The 24995-nt window shown below is 34.2% G+C and overlaps 3 protein-coding genes and 1 non-coding gene across 18 annotated transcripts in view; 2 read left to right on the forward strand and 2 right to left on the reverse strand.

The window, feature by feature from the left end:
• LOC130825186 (chromatin structure-remodeling complex protein SYD-like) overlaps positions 1–10886 on the forward strand; it is a 46577-nt gene extending 35691 nt beyond the window's left edge. For 10 of the 13 annotated variants that reach the window (XM_057690286.1, XM_057690282.1, XM_057690279.1 and 7 more), the window contains 27 exons: positions 1043–1132; positions 1316–1429; positions 1616–1699; positions 3117–3233; positions 3415–3531; positions 3614–3730; positions 4273–4389; positions 4499–4609; positions 4950–5054; positions 5187–5351; positions 5485–5649; positions 5783–5947; positions 6081–6245; positions 6379–6543; positions 6615–6779; positions 6851–7015; positions 7087–7251; positions 7323–7439; positions 7566–7682; positions 7854–7937; positions 8099–8215; positions 8413–8553; positions 9107–9217; positions 9325–9438; positions 9620–9724; positions 10320–10430; positions 10545–10886. In XM_057690286.1, the coding sequence (XP_057546269.1) occupies positions 1043–1132; positions 1316–1429; positions 1616–1699; positions 3117–3233; positions 3415–3531; positions 3614–3730; positions 4273–4389; positions 4499–4609; positions 4950–5054; positions 5187–5351; positions 5485–5649; positions 5783–5947; positions 6081–6245; positions 6379–6543; positions 6615–6779; positions 6851–7015; positions 7087–7251; positions 7323–7439; positions 7566–7682; positions 7854–7937; positions 8099–8215; positions 8413–8553; positions 9107–9217; positions 9325–9438; positions 9620–9724; positions 10320–10430; positions 10545–10573 (3338 nt within the window). In that variant the 3' untranslated portion in view covers positions 10574–10886. The remainder of the gene's footprint in view (positions 1–1042; positions 1133–1315; positions 1430–1615; positions 1700–3116; positions 3234–3414; positions 3532–3613; positions 3731–4272; positions 4390–4498; positions 4610–4949; positions 5055–5186; positions 5352–5484; positions 5650–5782; positions 5948–6080; positions 6246–6378; positions 6544–6614; positions 6780–6850; positions 7016–7086; positions 7252–7322; positions 7440–7565; positions 7683–7853; positions 7938–8098; positions 8216–8412; positions 8554–9106; positions 9218–9324; positions 9439–9619; positions 9725–10319; positions 10431–10544) is intronic. The other 3 variants (XM_057690290.1, XM_057690291.1, XM_057690285.1) reach the window with 3 other exon arrangements.
• Positions 10887–11767: 881 nt separating this feature from the next.
• On the reverse strand, positions 11768–13667 carry LOC130825188 (putative clathrin assembly protein At1g25240). The gene has a single exon (XM_057690293.1). It carries the CDS (start codon positions 13161–13163, stop codon positions 11952–11954), a length of 1212 nt encoding a protein of 403 aa, XP_057546276.1. The 5' UTR covers positions 13164–13667; the 3' UTR covers positions 11768–11951.
• A 1174-nt stretch (positions 13668–14841) lies between these two features.
• Positions 14842–14913, reverse strand: TRNAP-AGG (transfer RNA proline (anticodon AGG)). The gene has a single exon. It is a non-coding gene; the product is annotated as a tRNA-Pro (tRNA).
• A 100-nt stretch (positions 14914–15013) lies between these two features.
• Positions 15014–23609, forward strand: LOC130825189 (uncharacterized). Of its 3 annotated transcripts, none has more exons than XM_057690296.1 (9): positions 15014–15307; positions 15451–15900; positions 16638–18604; positions 18704–18973; positions 19070–19150; positions 22292–22403; positions 22513–22579; positions 22736–22853; positions 22930–23609. In XM_057690296.1, the coding sequence occupies exons 1-8, from the start codon at positions 15280–15282 to the stop codon at positions 22830–22832; spliced, it is 3072 nt and encodes a 1023-aa protein (XP_057546279.1). In that variant the 5' UTR covers positions 15014–15279; the 3' UTR covers positions 22833–22853; positions 22930–23609. The 3 variants fall into 3 exon arrangements, with proteins under 3 accessions (XP_057546279.1, XP_057546277.1, XP_057546280.1); XM_057690297.1 differs by having other exon boundaries at positions 15023–15307; positions 22936–23609; XM_057690294.1 differs by having other exon boundaries at positions 22736–23609.
• The last annotated feature ends 1386 nt before the right edge of the window (positions 23610–24995 follow it).

Raw genomic sequence — 24995 nt, forward strand, 5'->3', positions numbered from 1 at the left:
GAATCATATGCTCCTACATATTCCCATGTTATGGACTCTGATATAGTAGATTTTACATTGTTAGATTGAAATTGAAAGCCTCACTCTTTTTTTTTTTTTTTGTATGCTGACTTGCTTCTGATGAAAATGACTTTGTAGTAGTCAAGTAATTATGCACTCTTTGATTGAAAATAGTATCCTATTTCACCATCAATCTTAATTGAAAAAACAAACGCTGTAATAGTTTTTGAACTATATTTGGCTAGGATTTGTGTTAAAGTTGATGGACACAGCTCAAAAATTCTTCCAAAAAATAGATGCTAGAAGGATAGATTAATTAGTTTAAATTATCTTCTTAAACATTTGATGGGTTTGAAAAACGGAAACTTTGAATGACTATGTTTATGGTCTCAATAAAACTAGACAAACCAAGATTGAGCTCTCAGTCTCTTGAATCTACTTTGTGATTAACATCAAGGATTAACTCCTCTCACTCAACATATTTGGTATTAAACCCATGAATAAACGAATAAGCAATTCTGCTTAGCCCTAATTCGTACAACTCTAGCTCAATTTATAGGAAATTAAAGTATTCTACTAGCTCAACTGGACTTAACCATTCTAATTAAACTAAAACTGAGAATACAACTTAATGGTTACTAGTTTTACTACTGAACAATGACAAACTTTTGATTCTAAAGTCAGTTTCAAGTCTAAAATAAGGAAAAGAAATATAATAAGAACCCTTGTAAAAACTCTTTTTTCATCAACTTGGACTTCACTTAAACTATTTCTACCATAGATTCAAAAATACAAGGCCTGCCTATAACCTTCAAGAACACTACAAGAACTATCTTATCATGAGAATTGAACAATGTAATCATGCTGCCACCTTTTGGGTTGTAAATTTGTAATGCATGAATGTCCATGTACATCATGCAAATCATGCAAAATGCGTTTGGAGTGAAGCTTTTGAATCTCATCTCTGCTAAGTGAGACTTCTTAATTCATTTCTAGCTCACTATTCTGTTTTCTTGTAAGTAATTTGGATATTCTTTTGCAGGGCCTGATGCCAAAGTTGAACATGATATGGATTCTTCTCCATCTTCCATTTCCCCAAAAATTGACGATATTGCAGATGATAAGTGTTTAGGTATATGATATGTCCCGTACCTTGTTAGCATCTTTATGGGAAGGTGTAAAACAGACAGCATAAATTATTTTCGTGTAGGAGAGGAATTTTTGGGGGATCACAACGATTATTGTGCTCCATGTATGAGTGAAAATCTCGTTACATTACATATTTTCTTTTTGCTTCTATTTACTTCTTTTGTAGGGTGTAATGGTGCCAATGCACATGAAGCCAGTGATACTCCTGTAGTGCTGCATACTGTAAGTTTAGATAATGCAGCCACATCATTGGCATCCAAAGAAATGGATGAGGGCCATGGTATGTATCAAACTTTCAAAATATTTGTAATTCACCATTCCCGAGGAACTTCTTTGTTTTTGTTTGTATTTTAGGAGAATACTTCATTGATAATTGATATTTTGGCATTCCATTAATTATAAGCTAAACTATCATTGTAAGTGTTGTTAACAAGGATGTAATACTACTGCCTGCCTTGTTTCGTAGCACCAGATAATGCCAATGCTGAACGTGACGCTGATAGTGTGGAATTCTCAAAATTGGAATCAGAAAAGAAAGTAGAGTGCCTTGGTATGTGTTTAACAAAATTTTGTAAGCATTTTGCTATCAGATTGTCCGTTATACGGACTATAGTAAAATGGTTATTGAATCATGTGTTCTTGTATATTGAAGTTGTCAATGATGTTTGCTATCTAGAGTCATTTGAAAATGTCTTTGATATTGCAAAAGTAAGGTTGTGTACATCTAACCTTCCAAACCTTTCCTAGGTTGACCACATTAGCATTGGGGTGATTGAAAATAATGCTGTTATCTCAAAGAGAAGATTTAGTTATTTCACTTGTATTTTTTCCTAAATAAGTGCAGGTTTGTGTAATGCCTAGGCAGTTCGTAAAATAATAGTAACTATCTAGCTTTATCTGTCAAGAAACTTGTTAAATGAGAATTAATCTGGCTATATGTTCAAGCCATATGTATGTCATCTTGCATAGTTGGCTGTTAAATGATGCTGGTGATACTATTCTTGGAATTAAGAAAGAATAATTAGAAATCTAGTGATTTATGTACTGATTTTGTTGTGTATGGGTGATATGGGATAAAAGGGTATTTTAGATATTTTACTATTAATTAGTTATAGAGCTTATTAGTATAAATAAGGTAGAGGGAATGGAAAAGGGGGAGGGGAAATTGAGTAATCATTGTGTAGGAGTTTATTGTTGCTCAAAAACTGTGCTAGCAATGAATAAACATCCGATTCTGATTCCTCTCTTTAATCTTTGTTTTGTGTTCCTCTTGAATAATTGAGTCAGATCTTGGATGTATTACAGTATGCTTCATTCTTGTTGAATTCCTCGCAAGTTCTACTATAGTTAATAGGTTAAACCATTTTGTTTGATATCCTTTTCTGCATTCTTCTTTTGTTTTTCGATCAATGGAGCTCTTTAGACATGTTGCCACTTGCCTAAGAAAAATTTAACTGTCTAGAGCACAACATTATACAGGCATGCGTGAAATGCCAAACTGTCTCTTACATATTTAGGACCAATGCTTTCCACTGCTTCTGTTCTTCATGATTGGGAATTATAAAAAACAATAAAAAATGGTTTCAAAAACTTCAAAATGCAAATAAGCTTTTACTTGATGGGGTTTGTAACTTTTTTGTGTCCAATATGTTAGGCGTGGACGGTGAAAGTTGACAAAATCATCAATGGGATTTTTTTAAGTAGGATGGAATATTTCTCTGGGAACAAAAAACAAGTAAATCCTCCTTTAAGACCAAGAAAGGAGAGAAAAAATAAATTGAGGGGGTTGGGAATCGAACTTGGACCATCACTTTTGATGACTAATACTTCTACGAACTCATCTATCACCATTCTTTAAGTGATGTCAATAGACATCATTAACTCCACTTAGATCCGTTAATCACAGTTAGGCGAAAGACGCTAGAGTCTTCATATCTATTTCTGTAATTAAAAATACACCTTTGCAGGACTTGAAGACGGCACTGTTGAACATGATACAATTGATCCTTCCCCGGGTTGCAGTGCTGGTTCTGATATCCAAGCAATTTCAACATTGGATTTAGTAAGGGAACCTTGCTGTCATGGTAATTATGAAAGAATCATTGGTTGTGTGTAATTTTTGTCTTTACTGGAATATTAGTTTGTCCTGTACTTTCCAAATGTTTTAGACATACCTTTTCTGTTTAAATTGTTATTATGAAACGAAAGTGAAAAAGACATGTCGGGTTCCTGCATTCTTTACTAATTTGCATACTTTGTGCACAGGGCTCAATAAGGGTGATGCTAAACACGAAGCTGCTGATGTTGACACGGCTCCTCATGTTGGTTTAAAAATGGAGGCAACTTCAACTTTGCAATTGAACGAAACAAATGAAATTCACGGTATAATTCTGTATTATTCGTCTAGCATCTGGAAAACAGATGTTATTGCATTCTTTTACTAATATGCATATTTTATACACAGGGTCCAGTAGAGGTGATGGTATATATGAAGCTACTGATGCTGACACTGCTCTGCTTGTTGGTTCAGATAATGTGGCAACTTCAAATTTGCAATTGAACGACACAAAAGAGTCTCACGGTATTATTCTGCGTTGTTAGTTTTGCATCTGGAAAAAGAATGTTATTGTTCATGGTCTTGCATTATTCCTAGACAAGTTGGTGTTATGGACTATCATTGCCATGGATGTTAGTGATGAATATTAGGCAGAATCTGGAATAACTGTATAGCAAGAATTGTACATAAATGTATGTGAATAGATGGGTATGTATGAATAACGTTGAATGAGTGTATTGATGTGTATGGATTGTAAATGCAAATCATAAATTAATTGTAACATAAGAATGAGTACAATACACTGAGATGGGTAGTCAAGCAATTTGAGAAGCTTGAGGTGTCTCATAATGAGTCATAAAACTCATCCAATTTCTATCACAAGATGATTGAATCCTTAATTCCTACCTTCCCTCTCTTTTTATACTACTTTCTTATTCCTTAAACTAACTACTTATTAATAACTATTTATTAGGTAATTCTATGTTTCCCCAACTGAGCCATTCATTACAGTTGGTTCCTAGTTTTTTTTATGCGTTCATTTGCTAATTTGCATTTTTTGTACACAGGGCCCAGCGGCAATGATGAAAAACACGGAACTGCTGATGTTGACACGGCTCTGCATGTTGATTTTGATATTATGGAAACTTCAACTTTACAATTGAACGAAACAAAAGAGTTTCACGGTATTATTTTCCATGATTAGTTAAGCATCCATTATACCAAAAAAAAAAGAAGTTGGTTTCAAGTTTTCTTTCTGCATTCTTTTGCTAATTTGCATATTTTTTAACTCAGGATCCAGTAGTGGTGATGGTAAACACGAAGCTGCTGATGTTGACAGGGGTGCTGCTTCAGATATTGTGGCAAAGTCAACTTTGCAATTAAACAAAGCAAAAGAGTTTCACGGTATTATTTTGCATTACTCTTTCCGTGTCTCTGATTTTGCTACAAATTCTAATTTAGTCCGTCCCACATGATTTTTGCTACATTACCTCTTTTGGACATGACTCCGCCTACAATGCCTCACTAAAACCTACAATGTATTTTTCTCTCCTAAATTAAAACCTATAATTAGACATGACCCCACCTGCATACCCCAGTAAAATACCCATTTTCTCACAGTTTTATAATGCATTACTAGTTTAGCATCTGGAACAAGAATGTTATTGTTCATGGTCTTGTAACGCTTGTCGGTTTTCAGTTTTCCTTATGCATTCTGTTGCTAATTTGCATATTTTGTACTCAGGTTCCAGTATTGGTGATGCTAAACACGAAGCTGCTGATCTTGATACAGCTCTGCATGTTGGTTCAGATATAACTTTGCAATTGAACAAAACAGAAGAGTCTCACGGTATTATTCTGCGTCATTGGTCTAGCATCTGGAAAAGAATATTGTTGTTCATGGTCTTGCAGTATTTTAAGAAAAGTGGGTTTGTAGTTTTCTTCATACATCTTTCTGCTAATTAGCATATTTTGTACACAGGGCCCAGTAGCGGTGATGGTAAACAAGAAGCTGCTGATGTTGACACGGCTCCTCTTGTTGGTTCAGATATTGGTGATGCTAAACACGAAGCTGCTGATGTTGACGCAGCTCTGCATGTTGGCTCAGATATAACTTTGCAATTGAACAAAACAGAAGAGTCTAACGGTATTAATCTGCATCATTGGCTTAGCATCTGGAAAAAGAATATTTTTGTTCATGTTCATGCAGTATTTTAAGAAAAATGGGTTTGTAGTTTTCTTTATACATCCTTCTGCTAATTAGCATATTTCGTACACAGAGCCCAGTAGCGGTGATGTTAAACAAGAAGCTGCTGATGTTGACACGGCTCCTCTTGTTGGTTCAGATATTGGTGATGCTAAACACGAAGCTGCTGATGTTGACGCAGCTCTGCATGTTGGCTCAGATATAACTTTGCAATTGAACAAAACAGAAGAGTCTAACGGTATTAATCTGCATCATTGGCTTAGCATCTGGAAAAAGAATATTTTTGTTCATGGTCATGCAGTATTTTAAGAAAAATGGGTTTGTAGTTTTCTTTATACATCCTTCTGCTAATTAGCATATTTCGTACACAGAGCCCAGTAGTGGTGATGTTAAACAAGAAGCTGCTGATGTTGACACGGCTCCTCTTGTTGGTTCAGATATTGGTGATGCTAAACACGAAGCTGCTGATGTTGACACAGCTCTTCATGTTGGCTCAGATATAACTTTGCAATTGAACAAAACAGAAGAGTCTCACGGTATTATTCTGCATCATTGGTCTAGCATCTGGTAAAAGAATATTGTTGTTCATGGTCTTGGAGTATTCTAAGAAAATTGGGTTTGTGGTTTTCTTTATACATCCTTCTGCTAATTAGCATATTGCGTACACAGGGCCCAGTAGCGGTGATGGTAAACAAGAAGCTGCTGATGTTGACACTGCTCCTCTTGTTGATTCAGATATTGGTGAGGCTATACACGAAGCTGCTGATGTTGACACAGCTCTGCATGTTGTCTCAGATATAACTTTGCAATTGAACAAAACAGAAGAGTCTCACGGTATTATTCTGCATCATTGGTCTAGCATCTGGAAAAAGAATATTGTTGTTCATGGTCTTGCAGTATTATAAGAAAAGTGGTTTTGTAGTTTTCTTTATACATCCTTCTGCTAATTAGCATATTTCATACACAGGGCCCAGTAGCGGTGATGGTAAACAAGAAGCTGCTGATGTTGACACGGCTCCTCTTGTTGATTCAGATATTGGTGATGCTAAACACGAAGCTGCTGATGTTGACACAGCTCTGCATGTTAGCTCAGATATAACTTTGCAATTGAACAAAACAGAAGATTCCCACGGTATTTATAGAAAAGTGGGTTTGTAGTTTTCTTTATACATCCTTCTGCTAATTAGCATATTTCGTACACAGGGCCCAGTAGCGGTGATGGTAAACAAGAAGCTGCTGATGTTGACACGACTCCTCTTGTTGATTCAGATATTGGTGATGCTAAACACGAAGCTGCTGATGTTGACGCAGCCCTGCATGTTAGCTCAGATATAACTTTGCAATTGAACAAAACAGAAGAGTCTCATGGTATTTTAAGAAAAGTGGGTTTGTAGTTTTCTTTATACATCCTTCTGCTAATTAGCATATTTCGTACACAGGGCCCAGTAGCGGTGATGGTAAACAAGAAGCTGCTGATGTTGACACGGCTCCTCTTGTTGATTCAGATATTGGTGATGCTAAACACGAAGCTGCTGATGTTGACACAGCTCTGCATGTTAGCTCAGATATAACTTTGCAATTGAACAAAACAGAAGAGTCTCACGGTATTTTAAGAAAAGTGGGTTTGTAGTTTTCTTTATAGATCCTTCTGCTAATTAGCATATTTCGTACACAGGGCCCAGTAGCGGTGATGGTAAACAAGAAGCTGCTGATGTTGACACGGCTCCTCTTGTTGATTCAGATATTGGTGATGCTAAACACGAAGCTGCTGATGTTGACACAGCTCTGCATGTTAGCTCAGATATAACTTTGCAATTGAACAAAACAGAAGAGTCTCACGGTATTTTAAGAAAAGTGGGTTTGTAGTTTTCTTTATAGATCCTTCTGCTAATTAGCATATTTCTTACACAGGGCCCAGTAGCAGTGATGGTAAACAAGAAGCTGCTGATGTTGACACGGCTCCTCTTGTTGGTTCAGATATGGACGCAACTTCAACTTCGCAATTGAATTTAACAAATGAGTTTCACGGTATAATTCTACATTATTAATTTAGCATCTGGAAATGAATGTAATTGTTCATGGTCTCGCTTTCTTCCAAAAACAGAAGCTTAGTTTTCTTTATGCGTGCTTTAATTTGCATTTTTTGGTACACAGGACCCATTAGTGGTGATGGTAAACATGAAGCGGTGGATGTTGACACGCCTCTGCATGTTGGTTCAGACATTAGGTCAACCTTAACTTTGCATGCCAACGAAGCAAGAGAGTTAAATGGTAAGCATGCTTATGTTGACACGCCTCTGCATTTTAGTTCAGATATTCTGCATTATTATTATAGCATCTGGAAACTCAATACTATTGTTTCTGGTCTTGCGTTATTCCAAAAAAAGTTGTTCCTAGTTTTCTTTATGCATTCTTTTGCTGAAACGCATATTTTGTAAACAGAACCCAATGGTGATGATGGTAAACATGATGCTGTTGATGATGGCATGGATCAGCATGTTGGTTCAGAAAATGTGGCCACATTAAGTATGCAATTACATGAAACAAAAGAGTCTCACTGTATAATCTGCATTATTATTTCAGCATCTGGAATTAAAATGTTATTGTTCATGAACTTGCATTATTCCAAAAACATTGTTCCTAGTTTTTTTTATGCATTCTTTTGCTATATTGCATATTTTTCACAGAACCCTATAGTGATGATGGTAAACACAAAGCTGCTGATGTTGATACGGCTCTTCTTGTTGGTTCAGATATTGTGGTAACTTCAACTTTGCGATTGAATGAAACAAATGACTGTACCGGTATAGTTCTGCATTATTATTTTAACATCTGGAAAAATGAATGTTATTGTTCATGGTCTTGCATTATTCTAAAAAACGTTGTTCCAAGTTTTTTTTCATGCATTTTTTGCTAAATTTCATATCTATCACAGAATCCAATTGTGATGATGGTAGAAATAAAGCTGCTGATGTTGACACGATTGTGCTTGTTTGTTCAGATACTGTAGCAACTTCAACTTTGCAATTGAATGAAACGAATGAGTGCAACAATGCCAAACTTTGTGCTGGTGATGTCTGCAAAGAATCTGATGCTCCAGCAGCTTCAATAGTAGAATCTGAAGATAAAGAAGAGTGCTATGGTGTGTTCAAACTAGTTGCTACGTTTCTTTCTTGGAAAAATTAAATGCTATCTAAACCTACATTGATGTATAAGAAAATGGTTAGAATTAATTTAATAGAATTAAAATGGTAAGAGTGGAGTATTGGATATTCCATGTGCTAAAAAGTTCCTGATTAGTAACGTCTAGTAAGGGAGTATTGTTATATAAACGAAATTATTGGTTTGTTGTTCAATGAAATTGCCGAACCAATATGCAAACATAACTCCGAAAAAATCATTTGTAGCATTAAAAATGGGACGGAGGGAGTAGCTGGTAGCATATTTCTAAATATGATTGTGCATGTTATAATCAAATGATGATGTTATGGTTGTCAAATTCTGTCGTATTATTTAATATTCTTAGAGGATGCCACTGTTTTTCTTATTCATCAACAGTGTTGCTTTGATATTATTCTTATTGTCCTTTAGTTGGTAGATTAATACTTTAAATTTTCTGTGGTCTCTTCAAATTTTGGCATAAACTAGACTAGCATGGTGAAAGTGCTCCTAGTATAATGCTTGTTCTTTTGTAGGGTCTGGTGATGGCAATGCCAAACAAAATGCTGGTGGTCCTCCTATGGCTTCCGGTACTGATACTCCAACAGCTTCAACTTTGGAAATAGAGGATCAAAAGAAGTCTCATGGTATGTTTTAAACATTCTTTAATCAATCATTCCATAGAATGAAATGAGTTACAGGATGAAAAAAACCAAGGAAAATAATATTACGATCATTTATTACATGTTTTCAGGAGCTGATTGTGGCAACTCTGAACTTGATGCTGCTGATCCTCCAATAGCTACCATTTCTCTACGTTCTGATACTTTAGCAGCTTCAAGTTTGACGTTACAAGAGGAGTCTGATGGTAACAAATTTTAACCTAATCAGTCTGATTATAAATTTTTTGTTTAGGTTGTTCCTCGTATTGCTGTTTAGTTATATTGAGCAAGACTATATGCGCTTATATGATATTGCTCTTAAATTCCTGCCATCACAAGACAAATGAATCACCATGCTATCTTTTTTTATATTTGCTTGTTATCTAGGGTCTGAGGATGACAATGCAAAACTTTGTGCTGGTGATGTCTGCAAAGAATCTGATGTTCCAGCAGCTTCAATAATAGAATCGGAAGATAAAGAAGAGTGCAATGGTGTGTTCAAAGGACCTTTTTAGCTTACTTGTTTAAGAACATAGTACTCTTTCCATCTCAAATTAGCTGCTACATATTGGTTGTCCTAACTCCCAAATTGGTTGCTACATTTCTTTAGTGGGAAAATTTTGTGCTATCCAAACCTACATTAATGTATAAGAAAATGGTAAGAGTGGTATTGGATATTCCATGTGCTAAAAAGTTTATCAGTAACATCTAGTAAGGGAGTATTTGCTTTGATGTTCAATGTAATTGCCGAACCAATATCCGAACCTAACTCCAAAAAAAAAAAAGAAACAAAAAACCATTTGTAACTTTGAATATGGGACGGAGGGAGTAGCATTATTTCTAAATATGATTTTGCATGTTAGAATCAAATGATGAAGTATGTGATGGTTGTCAAATTCTGTCATTCAATTACCTTAGAGGATGCCATTGTTTTCCTTATTCCTTAAGGATGTCGCTTTGATATTATTCTTACTGTCCTTTTGTTGGTAGATTAATACTTTAAATTTTCCGTCGTCTCTTCAAATGTTGGCATAAACTAGACTAGCATGGTAAAAGGGCTCCTAGTATAATGCTTGTTCTTTTGTAGGATCTGGTGACGGCAATGCCAAACAAGATGCTAGTGATTCTCCGATGGCTTCCGGTACTGATATTCCAACAGCTTCAACTTTGGAAAAAGAGGATCAAAAGGAGTCTCATGGTATGTTTCAAACATTCTTTAATCGACCATTCCTTAGATAGTGTTAAATAGTGTTGTCATCTATGTGTGGGTTATTTTCGAGTTATTCTTGACTTGCTTTTCATAAATTAACAGGGCAGTCGGAAAATGAGACACCAATCTGATCAGCTAGTGTTTTACATTTTTCGGGTGAACATGTTCGTTTTCAGGGCGTAAAGAGCAAAACTGAGCATGATGATGGTGATGCTTCTACTAGTTATCAAGCTGCACAACTTCAGCTCTGGATGACGGTCATGCTAGGTCCGACAAATTTTGGTTTAGCAGCCTTAGGAAATTGGAAATTGGTGCAATATTTTTCACCATTTCTCATCAATGAAACATGGATCGGTCAATATACTAGTCCCTATTGTATATTTCAAAAAATACTTCTATGCAGTTCATCTATATAATAATATATTTGATGATGATTTTTGGCAAGTACAAGTTAGTAAAGATCATATAAATGTGAGTTCCGAACTTTCTAGAAAAGTACTTCAGTCAAAACAAAAGCATTTGAGATAGTGCACATTCGAAGGGGAAAAGTATTCAAGTTTTCTCCACATCAAAAAATATCTCAAAAATTCATGCAAAAAAATTATTTAAACGTCACAAAATATTTAGATGTAAATTTATGCATAGTTTGAGGCGATTATCGTAGCTCATAAGAAGAGTTTGACCACTGGTTATTGATTGATTCAGTTGGTACTTGGTAATATTGGTTTTTTGTTAATTGTTTAGATAAGTTAATTGTTAGTAAGATATTTAGTAAAAATTACATATTTGATTTTGATTGTTTATTAGAAAAAAAATGACATGTCGTACAACTAAAAGTCGATGAAAAGTGATTTTGGCTTAAATTTAATTTTTAGTTTTTTTAAGTCATTTATCAAATACATTATAAAAGTCACAAATTAAAAGTCAATCAATAAGTTAGCAAAAAAATTATTTATCGAACACATCCATAATAATGATTATGTATTCATGCTGAATTTGGACGACTTTCCATTGTTATTACAAGCAACTTCTTTGTATTCATCAAATGTAAGCTCTTTTTATGTAAGGGGTAAACTCGTGAAGATAAAAGGCCTAATATATACTCTTTAGGTCTCTCTGGTTTAATTGAATGTCTCATTTTTATTTGTTTTTTGACGCTATTTACCGATCAGTTTTAGTTTGTAATTTATTTTAAATTTATAAATTAAAATTAAAATACAAACTAAAACTAATCGGTAAATAGGTTCAAAAAACAAATGAAAATGAGACATTCAATTAGAAATATTTAAAATTAAAATAATACATGTACAAAATCAAATGGGACATTTGATCAGAATATACTCCTAATTGTTTACAAAAACCTTATTGAATTGGGTTCATGCATTATACAACAAAAAGGAAATACTGAACATGCCCCTAACACAACCATTAACCCTTTACTCTATGACAATCACCAAAAAGCCTAGAATCCAAACAAACCAAAACCAAAGCCTGAAATGAGAAACAATTCTATATCAAACTAAGCATTTGCACTTGCTCTTGTTGGAAAGGTCTATCTGCATAATAGTCTATGAAAGGGTTCAAATGATTTGCTTGTGGCAAACCCGAACTCGAACTCAAACTCAAATTCAAACTTGAACAATAAGGTGCAAAGGGATCCTCCTTCTCCTCGACCACCATATGCACACCACCTCCTCCATCCTCGACTTCCTTGAAATCTTCATCAAAAACCTTCCATTTATCTGTAATTACCGTTTTCAAACTTGTCTTATTGTATTCAACATCTTTTCTCTCTTTTTCATAATCAATTTGCGACATCGACGTACACACCTCGTTACCATTCATAATCTTCTCTAATCGTAAAAAGTCATCTTTTGAAAATCGTTGAATTTCAACACAAACGGGTGCACGAATCAACCCAACTTTACGGCAAAACTCGAAATAATCACACAAATCATCCCCTTGTTTGTTAGCCTTATGCAATACATCAATTACCATCAAAACTTCACCTTTTCCCACCTTATTTTTGTATATTCTATCCAAAACTTCATCAATTTCTTGATTAATCTTACTATACAACTCTAAAACTTCAATAATCATACAATCCATAGCCTCAATAACCAACACCTTATCTCTAATTACCCCACAAGGCTTAACATTTAGACTTACACCCATCAATTTTTGCCATCTTTGAACCCTTACTAACTCTCTTTTAACCCCTTCTTTTTCCTCCTCCATTTGCACAACCATATCATCATTCAACTCTGCTAATAATGTAACAGACTTAAGGTCTACGAACACGAAATAGGCCTGGACGAACAAATCAAAAGCCAATCGATCAGAAACCGTAACATATCCATCTTCAAAACACGACAAATTAAAGGGTAGACGTCCAATTTTTCGTGTTCCTGGTGCCTTACTACTAAGGACACCATGAAACAAAATAAGAGACTTAAGCGCAACAACCCAATTTCGTGTACGTTCGATACGTCGAGTCAGGGCCCACAAGAAGATGATCAATTGACTAGGGGATGTTTTAACATAGGCAAACACCCTTTCTACACTCTTGTAATCCATACAAGAGTCATTGTGACTAGTGGCTTTGATTATACATCCTTCTAAACCAGAATGTCTATGTCTTGTTTTTAATGTTAAACTTGACATTATAATGCTACTTCTATCCTTCATTCTTCCTAATAATCTTCTCCATTGATGCTTCATGGATAATCTTTTCTTAGTGTGCTAAATTGTATGAAAACTATATAGCATCACAAGAATTCAATTTGATTTGGTTTGGACGAAATATGATTTGCATTTGTATCGGAAAAATAAAAAATCAAATCACAAATTCAATTTTCACAGCTGAATATTCGATACAAATATTGTATAGCACCAACAAAAGGTGAATTATATGAAAGTTTTTGTGGTCTTTACGATCACGAATTTAAAAAACAAATTCAAAAAAATAATATGAAAAAATGGCATTACAAGAAAAATAATTTTAGGCGTCAAAGTTATGATCTATGGTATTGAATAATGATATATGATGAAAAGATGGATGATGGTATTGATTTTTTTGGGTGATTTAATTTGTTTGACTTTTGGTATTATTGATTGGATTTAAATCATGAAGATGAGATTGCAAAATGAAGGAAGAAATCAAGAGAAAGATTGGGAGGATGCTTCCTCTTGATTTCCTTTGGACATTTTGGCTGTTTCAGGATGAATGCCAACAGGCAATTGAAAATGAATGTGCCTCCATGTACTTTCAAACCACTTTTTTTCATTTTTTAATGTTCATTGAAAATTCTCTCTTTAATTTTTAATTTAAAGTCGATGATTGGATTTTGTCTTAATTAAAACGCAAATATCACTTTTTACTAAAGTTGTGAAATAGATTTTTACGTAGTCGTCTCTTTAAAATGTTGAAATCTTTATTTTTCAATTTCTTTTCTTAGCAAGAATTAAATCACTATCAAAGATAGATGTATGATAATATCTCTTTATTTTATAGAAGTGTCATTCTCATTATTAATTATTTATCGAGTCTGTTAGACAAATTTTATATTAAGACTGTCTTATCGTGACATGGTTTAATATGGCTGACCCAATACTTATTATTTAAAAAAATTAAAAATACAGTTTAGAGTAAATTACTGCTAAAAAAATTAAATATAAAAGATTGAGATTATTTTTATGCTTGGCTTAGATTATACTTATTTGTATCATAATTTTCATATGGAGTATTAAGTTTGGTATCATAATTTTCATGCGTTTTTCCGAAATTGTTGATGATCATATCGGATTTATTATATCATAAAAATTAATTTTTAAAATACTTATGTCTTTAATGTTTAATTATGCATTGCATAGATTATATAATGGAGATTACGAAACTATTTTGGCTAGAGAATGTTTACAATATATGATTAGTTAATCTAAACTATGAGATATATTCAAAATATACTAAGAACTTTATAAGATAAATTCTTCAACATAATTCAACACTTTACTAATTTTCCTAAACTAATCTAAAATTTTTTATTAACCCTAAATAATATCACTTTATATGTGACTAATTCAGAGACATTGTTATATTTTTAATGTGATAAAACCTAAACAAACAAATAAATTAATCGGTAATAGATAACATAACAACAATGTTGAATAAGTAGGGTCTAAAAGTGAGATTATTCAACGCTAATGAAAGTTTAAATTATTCTAGAGGAATCATAAAACAGTTGGATTATTCTGCACGATTCTTACCAAATTTTATTTAGAAAGGAAAACAAACAAATATTTTCATGGAAAAAACAACGTTATTCACAAAGAAGGATGCGACCAAAGCCTCTGAAACATGAAAATAAAAAAATAAAAAAAAAAGAAAAAATTGAATAAAGGGGCATTCCGAGAATTGAACTCGGGACCTCTCGCACCCTAAGCGAGAATCATACCACTAGACCAAATGCCCGTTGATGCTCATAAGATATATCATGTATTTTTTAAATTATAATATTAATTATTAAAGAAATAATCATGTATTTTCCCTCCAAAAACTGACTTCTAAGCGCGCCGCCGAACACTTTGCCACTTTGGTTGTTCTTGTTCATTCTTTCCACGCTCCACTCTCCGCTTTACCAAAGATTTTTACAATTGCCCAATCTTAAACACTTTCGCTATTTTTCTTCGATTTCTTCTTTTCTCGATCACTCTAATTTGGTTCAATTCAATCTCAATCTCATTCTCAAACCCTATTTTCGTTGTTTTCCAGATGGTTTTTAAATTAGGGTTTGGTTTATCAATTATTTAGTATAAATATTATTTGAGGTTTTCGCTCATGGCCTCTCGTCGTGATTCTCAGCCTGGTATATTCTCTTTTATTATTAATTAAATCAATTAGACTAATTTTGTTACTTATTGTTATTGATTTTGAAAAAAAATTCTAATTGGTTTTTTTGTGCGAAACTGCTTATCGTGTTTAGCGATTTTTTGATTATATTTGTGTTAGGTGTAAGAAAGGTTACTACTTCTGATGATCAACACTTTGGTGATACTGTTCCTAATGAAGATGATGCATTAATCAACAATGACGCTTTTGAAACTCAAGTTATGGACTTTGATTTTGAAACACAACCAATAGATTTAGACGATGAAACGCAAATTTTCGAACTTGCTGGTGAAACCCAACTTATGGATAAATGCAATTTATTTGAGCATATGGATACCCAAGTGCTAGATGTGTTAGATAACGAGGATTGGGAGTGTACAAGTGATAGACGAAGGGATGAAGATGAAGAAACTCAATTAATAGATGATTTGGACAATGCCGAGTTGCAGGACACAGGTGGTAACCAAGTAACTCCCCTTGGGGAAAATCGAAATTCTTGTTTTCGCAATGGTTATGTTAATGGGGCTAAAGAAGAATCACTGCCTTCGGATAATATAGCCCCGTGTTCTGGTAACCTTATTGCTCTTTTCCCTATCGATTTTCTATGAATGTTTATTGTTTAGTCTTCATGATCATGGCTATATCAAGCTTCAATTGCTTATATGTTAATATTAGACATTTTAGGTTTCTTCAGAAACCTTTTGTGCCTCCTAAAGATGCATTTCTTACCTTTTATGAGAAGTGATGGTATGTGGACGTTCAACTTAACTTTGGTTATGAAAGTCTTATTGTTCATTCAGCCGTTAGATATAAGGGTTTTTTTATTGTAGTATCTTGGTTCTAACACATAGCATTTGTTTTAAAATTTATAGAATATGTGATTGTGTATATAAATGAAAGATCTTTTTTGGTTAAATTTTGGAATTTTCTATGGTGAGGACGGGGTGGCAAAGCCAAGAACTTAAGTTGAGGGTGAGCCAAAATACCAAATTAAAGTTGTTTGAGTGACCAAAATTGATAAAATTTCCTTATAGCTTTTATATAAAAGGCAAAATTCAAAAATCAGAGGGGGCCATGACGTCCAGGGCACCCCTTAGCTCCACCTATAGGCTACTATAAAGTTTTATACTATATATTGGATTTACGGAATGTGGTACTTCAATTTTCTGTCATCTTTTGCATTTTCAGAAGTCATTTATTTTGCCTTTGTAATTTTGGGTTGCACAAGATGAGCAAGAGTTGTTTTACAAGTTTCAATTTTTTGTTCAATTGTCTGTATTTCCTTCTTTGATTGGAAACTTTCACAGGTTCTTTAAAAAGAGGATTTCCCTCTGTTCGCACAGCTTCTTTACGGAAAGCTGGTCTTGCGGCACTTGAAAAAGCTTCAAAAAACAATGGACCTAGTTCTACTAATTTCAGCAGTGTATCTTCTGAACTTCATCCTTCTGAGAATCATCAGGAAATATCTAATGTCAAGAAGGTTAGTTTAGAAAATGATTCATCAGATTACAAAGACAAAAGTTTATTTGATGGAAAGAAAAGCAATGTTGCCAGACCTTTGGAAAGGTACCTATTTGTGGAAGAGGATGATGCTGAAATGGGATCTGATGATGGCGTCAGGGATAGAAGAGAAGACTTGTCTCAATTACCTTGTGATAATGATGCTGCTGGACTAAGCTATGTAGATTCGCAGGAGCCAGGAGAATTATCACAAGCTAATGCTCTTGAATTTGTTGACAAATTCCTGAAAGTCAATTTATTTGAGTCAGATCAAGGTGAAAAGTGCAAAAGTACTGCAAGTGAACTAGGAAATCGTGGCTCTATTGCAAAAGCTGCTAAATCTGCTAGTCTTAGGAGCGAACTTGCTAAACCTTCAATATTTGAATGGGACGACAACCTTGAGGATGAAGGAGGTGGTGAGTTCTTCACTAAGACGAAAGAAGTACTTTTGGGGCATAAATCTTGCCCTAAACCACAAAGCTCCCGTCATCATGAAACTAGCGGAAGTCAATCTCTTGGAAAATTACGTAGTGAGAAAGAGCTACACAATTTACATGAAACCACGATAGGCTTTCCTGATTCTGACTTGAAGTCAGTGAAAGGTGGAAACAAAGTTAAAGTAAAAAAGATGGATATAGTAAAGGAAATAAATTCAGGTCAGCAATTAGCAGCCTTGCCGAATATTCAGTCAGTGGATATGCAAAATGTGGGAATCGACACACAGATGGCTGCTGAAGCTATGGAGGAACTTTCAGCTGGAATTGCACTTCTGAAAAATAATAGTGGTGGGTCTGATCAAGGTTGTCAAAGTAATACTGGCCAGAGGCAGAAAGAAGCTATAAAAAGTTGTCCTTCAAAGCAAGGATCTCGTAAGAAAAGAACATATATCTTTACGTCAGGTGTTGTTACTAGATCCAGAATAAAAGAGATGCTCATGAAAACTAGGCAACAATCCAAGTGTTATTTCACACCCGAGACTCGTGGACAGTCTGTAATTGAGAAATTCAATGCTGGCCCAGTGAAGCCAAAGAAGAAACAGAACAAGTTAAGTCTTAACAATACTCTAGCGGAAAGTAAGAAGGAATCATCAAACACAGGACGAGTGATTGTTGGTGACAAGAGAAGACAGAGTGCTCTAGAAGGACAACTAACTAATGATTCACCTCAACCATCTAAAAGACAAAGTTTGCAAGGTAAAGTTAAACCAGCTGTTCAGGAAGCTGTGCAGCGTATGAATAATGCTGATGATTTAGCGTGCAATCCAAGAGAAACACATTTGGATGGGGGCGTAGACATCGGAATAGAATTTACTCACAGACGGACAAGATCAAAGAGAAGAAGCAGTCTTCAGTGTGCACAACGTCCAAAGGATAGGGAAGATTTGTTTTCCGGTGCAATGTCATCATTTGAAGATGCTCATCGGCTGCCTTGCAAGAAGCAGGATGCATGTTCTCCTCCTGCCAAAGGAACCTTGGGTTCACCAACGGTTGATGGTACTCCTGAAAACTTGCAAAAACCATCTACTAGGGAAGAGATTACTCCGGTTGGTTTTAAAACTCCAAGTGCAGTATCGCCAATATGTATGGGTGATGGGTATCACACACCATCTTGCAAAAAGAAGATATTACTAAAGTATGAGGTCACTGGCTTGATTGCTAATGATGATAGATATAGTTCTCCCTTTAAAGGCTTGAGGCAGAGAAGAGATATGAAAAATGTCTGTGTTTTGTTCAGCCAGCACTTGGATGATGATATTGTTAGGCACCAGAAGAAGGTTTAGCAGTTAGCACTTGTTTTTTATGTATAAATATAAATTCTGATATTTAGACTGGTTTAGTCCAACAAGGCCAACTGTGTGCCAATTTTGCTGCAGGTTTTGTCTTGTCTTGGTGTTGCAGTGGCATCTACAATTTCGGAGGCCACACACTTTGTAGCAGATTCATTTACACGCACAAGAAATATGCTAGAAGCAATTGCTAATGCAAAACCAGTGGTTACACCCTTGTGGCTTCAGAGCTGTGGACAAGCTAATTGTTTCATTGATGAGAAAAATTATATCCTTCGTGATGCTAAGAAGGAAAAGGAATTAAATTTCAGCATGCCAAAGTCACTGGCACATGCAAGTCGTTACCCTCTTTTAGAGGCAAGTTTACTGTCATTTTCGAAGTAAAATGTTCTTATACAGGAAAAAGGGTTTTTTTTCTGCAAACCTGTTTACTTATTTTCTGTTGACTTGTAGGGTAAAAGAGTCTTCATTACACCAAATGTAAAACCAGGAAAAGAAGTAATTTCAGGCTTGGTTAAGGCTGTTCATGGTCTGGTATGCGGTTTTTTGATTCAGTTCATCCTTATGCGAATTATTGGTTTTCTGAGGCTTTATTTTTCTTTTTGAACTGTTTGTTACTTATTCCGTTTTTTGGTACTGTAATTGCATCAGCAGTGCTGCAATAATGTTACTTTGGTATATTATTGTGTTTTATTGAAAACGTCCAATCTCAACTCTATTTTTCTATTGTGCTTTTGTATTCTATATTTTTGCCTAGTTTTTATGATCATCTCCTTTATACTTTATTCAGACCTATCTTTTATTCTGGATCTCATAACAACACAAGATGTAATTTCTTTTACCCTACAAGTCAACGTGAGAGATCATTGCTAACAAAGATTATACCTGACCTCAAGTCAACTCAAACTGAACCTACATTCACATTTCAACCCAACTTAACATGACTTTAACCGAGCAGCGTAATATCAATCTGAACTACCTTCTTTGATAAGGGTATGGTCTGCCCTCTTACCCTCTCCAAACCTAATCATAGCTTCTATGAGCGGTGTTAATGTTAATGGTGACTTGAGTGCACAATCAAGTCATGCACATAGAGATGGTATCTTTTGGGAGGTTTAATGGGTGATTAAGTGTGTGACTTAATGTGGTGATTAAGTTGATGATCAATGTATAAAATAAATGGTGTGATTGATGATGGTGTTTAAGTGCTAGAATTTAACTCATGAAGTTATGGAGAAATTAAAGTGTGGGTTAAACAGAACAATTATGGCATGATGAATGACACTTAGTGAGGAATTGAAGAGCCAAGAAAAGATAACACACTAAGTAAACTAGCTTGGAACAAGACAGTGTATGCAGCCCAGACAGTGCTTGAACGAGCACCTTGATCAGAGGGGTTCAGTGACTTGCTGCTGTAGCTGGCTCGAACGAGCGGATGGTCCTGTGACTTTGGATGCGGTTTTCTGACGTTTTGCTTTCAAGCCATTGTTATTACTATAGTAAATTATGACTCTTCAATTGTAAAGCATTAAGTATTTATCCTCTATAAATAGGATGCTCATATGCCATTGTAAATTATCCACAAAATACACTCCGAGCCTAAACACTAATCTAATCTCTTCTTTATTGTAATTCTCCATACTTGAGAGTTCTTTGAACTCCTTTGATAATATAAGAGATACTACACACCGGAGGACGTAGCCTTAATTGGGTGAACCTCGTTAAATTTTTGTGTCGTTTTATTGCATTATTATTGCCTACAAACATCGATTTTATTGATAGTATAATTTGTTTGTCACAAGACTTCATACCTTCGATCTTGGTGTAGAGATTGAGACACGTTGTTTAATCTCTAATATAGCATCGTTTTCAAGTGGGATATGCTGGGTATAATGATGATGATGATGATGTTGCCTTGAATGATCTATCTTCTGCTGTTGATTTGGTTAGGGCATGTTGCTGTGTGGGAGGAGGAATTGGTGAAGTAAAGAGTACAGTTGTCCAGAACTATCCAGCCTTCATTGATCTGAACAAACTTAAACTGACCTTTAATTTATCTTTATATGGACTCAATGTTGTCAGTGTACCCCAAATTCCCAGAGACAGCTTTTTACTACACTACAACCTCATCCAGAGACTTTATTACCTTATGCACCAATTTCTAAGTGTCTGGGGTTTCTAACACAATGAAACAAACTATCTGGTGACTTTGCTCTTAACAAATAGTTTGAGGTAAAAGTAGATTATAAGAAAGCAATGCTATGTTTTCTCAAATCTCATCTATTAGTTGAGTATATGGTATTTGTGCACTATATTGCATCGTTACGAAGTCGTAATATTAAAATTGCAGTTTTGGATTGCTTATTCAACATATGATTAAGAAAGTCAAAGCAAGAAGAGCATGTGCATGTGAACGAGCAAAATTTCCCATGCAATGTGAAAGTCCTTTGACCCGAGTCATGACAAGTTCATCACATTTAAATTAATCCTAATATAGTCAAATTTAAACTAAACGTTCTGGTATAGTGATCGAGGAAAGGTTTTTTAGCTGGGCTTTTACTTTTGCGCTAATTCTAATCTAATTAAGTCTACTTTAGTTTTAATTCTGTTTGCATTTGGAGATCTGTATCTCTAATTTTTGAGTTTAAGGAGTCCTAGATGATTTAAAAGTTAATTTTATGTATTGGTCTGCATTAGGATTGTAGAATGTTCTTTAGAGTATTGTAAAAGGAAGCTTAAGGCTGTAACATTGAATATGCTGCGAGATTGAATAAGAATAGGTTTTAAGCTTTCATTGCTTGTCCTTCTTTTTGTGTTACAAAGTGATCTTCTGATTTTAGGATTATGAGATAATCTTTTTCAATGACTAAACCTTTGAGCGTATGCGAGTTATTTCTGATATTTAAAGTTAAACAGACATTGTTCGAGTTTAGGTGTTTGAATTATCAGCTTTCGAGCACTTAAGTTATTTGAAGGCTTGAACCCATTTCCTTTTTTAAAAGCTGTATTAAGTTTTGATTTGATAGTGCTGAATATGCATCAAATTGCATTAAAGGGTTAAGCCTTCTAGCACTATCAGAATGTCCTTCAGGTGTGTAAGTGTGTCTGAGGATTGAGATGAACCAGTAATTTCTCCTTCTAACACGGCACAGATATATCCAGCTATAAAGATTTCCTGTGAAACATTGGAGAGAATAGGTTCCTCGAAATTCCATCCTATAAGAATTTTGTTGATTCGTCTTATTTCTTTGGTTAGCTACTAATATGTTCGTATAATCTTGGGAGTCATGTTAAGTAACCTCTGATACCTGTATAGAATCAGTTTTAATCTGGCTTTATCATGATGAATTTAAGTTGTTCACATATTAATCAGAAAGTGAGTGTTCGTATCATTTGTTTAACTTCTTTGGGCAGAGAATCAGGATTCCTACAGTCCAACCTTATTCATGACCATTTAGTGTGGATCCTTAATCATTCAACGACTCCTTTTAGGACTTCTGTAAAGTTCTTCTCTCCACAGAATATCACAAAACTCTGTCTTGTTCCCCTAGACTCCTAGACTGTTCTTCTGCTCTTATATTTTGCTCAATTATTGTACCAATTTATTTATTTCCATGAATATGGGCTATATGTATGGTAAAAAATTTACTAAATTTCGCAATGAATGCTTCCCAGGCTATAGAAAGGTTGGGTAGATCCATGTCAAGTGACGAAAAGCTCATTGATAACCTGTTGGTGTTATCTTGTGAAGAAGATTTCAGTGTCTGTGTGCCATTGTTGGAAAAAGGTGACTATTATTTTGCTGCAGTATTTTGTTTCATATGCAGAAGCTGCTTATTGCTTCAGAAATCTGAAAGAGGTTAAAACTTGCTATATTTTGAAACATTTTCCTGCAGGAATTGCTATTTATAACTCGGAGCTGTTACTGAATGGAATAATCACTCAAAGGCTGGAATATGAAAGGTAAGTTTTTCCTTCTTGTTAGTATCTGCAGTAAGTTCTGTGGACCTGGGGCTTTTGCTTTTTCTCAGTATCGTGAATTTAGTCTACAGGTTGTTACTTGTTAGTTTTGAATGCATGTCAGTAGTTTGAATATAACAGATGAATTTTCATTTGTAGATATCGTCTGTTTGTGTCTCAAGTAAAGAAAACTCGATCTACATTGTGGCTGAAGAAGGGTGCTGAACAATTCATTCCGGTGACCAAAACCAAGTAGAATGCCCGTCTCACTAAACATGTAAATCCTTGTACCCTTTTGTCGAACCATGTTGTTTACTTCTAGTGTATAATGTAACCTGTTTTTTAAAATCTAGTTACAGTATCAGCATTTCAGATGCGGTTGTAATCATTTGTAATCCATCTCCAATACCATGCAACCAGACCATTCCGGCCCCTGGCTCCCTCTTATATCAATACTCCCGCGTTTTGCGTTTACTCGTTACAAATACAGGATGATGTAAATGGCATTATCAGAGTGATTACATCGGTGTATTATTCTCTAAGTTGAAGAATTTGTCCCTGCTTCATCTAAATCATCCCCGTACCTTTTTCTCCTTAGAGGTTTATACACCCTCAAAAATGAGATTGGAAATACTTTATTTCCATTCAGTTTATTATTTACGCGTCGATTTAAATCGTGAGAGTTTTTTAGTTAAAGTGTAACAAGCAAATTGTACTGACGGATAAAATTGTTTTTTCCAATTTTTGTTTCATCTACATTTTCTGGATGCCGATGAAATATCTCAATTTTGGATTTACTAGTTCTTGAGGGCGTCTTGGGAGATAGCTCACCATCACCAAAATATTCTAGGATCCAGCAGCGTCTGGGAGCAATCAAGTGGTCGGTTCATGTGTATTTTAAGTTCATTTTGAGGCTTGTTTTTGAAATGGTTAAATACTCATTTCTCAAATTAGTACGGAAGGACCAAAAATGCGCTGAGTACCTATTCTTTTATATATTTTATGTTACAAGAGAATTATGCTTAAAAGAAAATTTGTCGTGAATAATACAATTTTTTATTTATTTTTTAATAATAATATCAACTATTGATTAACAATGAATAATGCTAATTTGAAGGTTTTTTTTAGAAAATTCTTAACATTAAAAATCAAACTATAGGTGATTATAAGACCAAAAAAATTGGTAAATTAGTTCATATACTAATGTTGATATTATTATAGGAAAATTAACAAAAAGTTGTATTATTTATGGTAATTTTTTTCGATTTTTAATTGAAATTGATATATTTATTTATATAGCCAATTTTAATTTGATATTAAGGTTATGAATTATGATATTGTTGTAAACTTATATGCTATTTGTTTGCACCTAAATATGATGGGAACTTCAAGCCTCTAGAAATTTGATATTTTGAATATTGTTTGTTTGACAAAAACTATAATAATAGGAATTTAGATTTTCGAAGAAGTGTAAATTTACACTTTAGGGGTCGTATGGATTGGGAGTAAATATTTAAGGGGAGAAAAAATTCAAACTAATGTAACAAAGGTAAATAAAGATGCAAATAAAGTTATTGAAATAATTGTGAGAGGAAGAATGTGAATAAATTAAGAAAGATGAATAAAAAAAGAGGTTGATTTCCCTCATTTGGAGGTAAAGAATTCCCTCACCCTCAAGGTAAATTTATACCCCAAAATAAAGGAATAAATTGTAGTTTTTTCCATTTTTCATTATCTTCTAATTAATTCTTCCACCTTTTTAACAATCAAATTCCTTTAATCATTCTCTAACTAACTTTATTTTCCTAATTTAACTTTTATTTACCCAATTAAATATTTGTCTTCAATCCAAGCGACCCTTATAAAAATTAATTTACCATATGAACCCATGGCTATTTGAAATTGAAATAGATTCCTAAAAATTAATAATTCTTATTAAAATTTACTTTCTAAGTCAGAATGATCTCTAAAATTCCGTCATGGGGTAAAACTAAAAGTAGCTCTTTATTTATTATTGTACTACTATTTACATAAACACACAATCAAAACTTACCATAATGTTTATTATAATGTTTGCATTGGTATGCAGCTACCTAATTGCTCCTAAACTCGAATGATTGAAAAAAATAAGATAAATAAACAATTTAATTCCGAATATAAGATTCGGGAAAACTTATGTCCCAAAATAAGCTTCCGTACATCCAAGCCTAGCCTCGGGTAAGTCGCTGTTAGTAACAGCGAATAAGGAGAAAAAAAAAATTAAAAGGCCCTAAGCCTAGCTTCCGTACAATTTTTTTTTTTTTTAAATTTTAATAGTACTGAACTTGAAGTCGCTGTATTATTTTGTTTTTGGAGCAGCTTGTTTTTTAACCTTCAAACAATTATTTAATAGTAGATGAACTAACTATATAAACTTGTT

This window comes from Amaranthus tricolor, chromosome 10 (genome assembly GCF_026212465.1).
Source record: "Amaranthus tricolor cultivar Red isolate AtriRed21 chromosome 10, ASM2621246v1, whole genome shotgun sequence".
Lineage (NCBI taxonomy): Eukaryota > Viridiplantae > Streptophyta > Magnoliopsida > Caryophyllales > Amaranthaceae > Amaranthus > Amaranthus tricolor.

Excerpts from the sequence above, each read along its gene's own strand:
- LOC130825188 (XM_057690293.1), bottom strand. The coding sequence starts at position 13,163 with ATGAAGCATCAATGGAGAAGATTATTAGGAAGAATGAAGGATAGAAGT.
- LOC130825189 (XM_057690294.1), top strand. The coding sequence starts at position 15,280 with ATGGCCTCTCGTCGTGATTCTCAGCCTG. Across the intron at positions 15,901-16,637 it reads TAATATAGCCCCGTGTTCTG|GTTCTTTAAAAAGAGGATTT; the intron begins GTAACCTTATTG and ends AAACTTTCACAG. Across the intron at positions 18,974-19,069 it reads GTCGTTACCCTCTTTTAGAG|GGTAAAAGAGTCTTCATTAC; the intron begins GCAAGTTTACTG and ends GTTGACTTGTAG.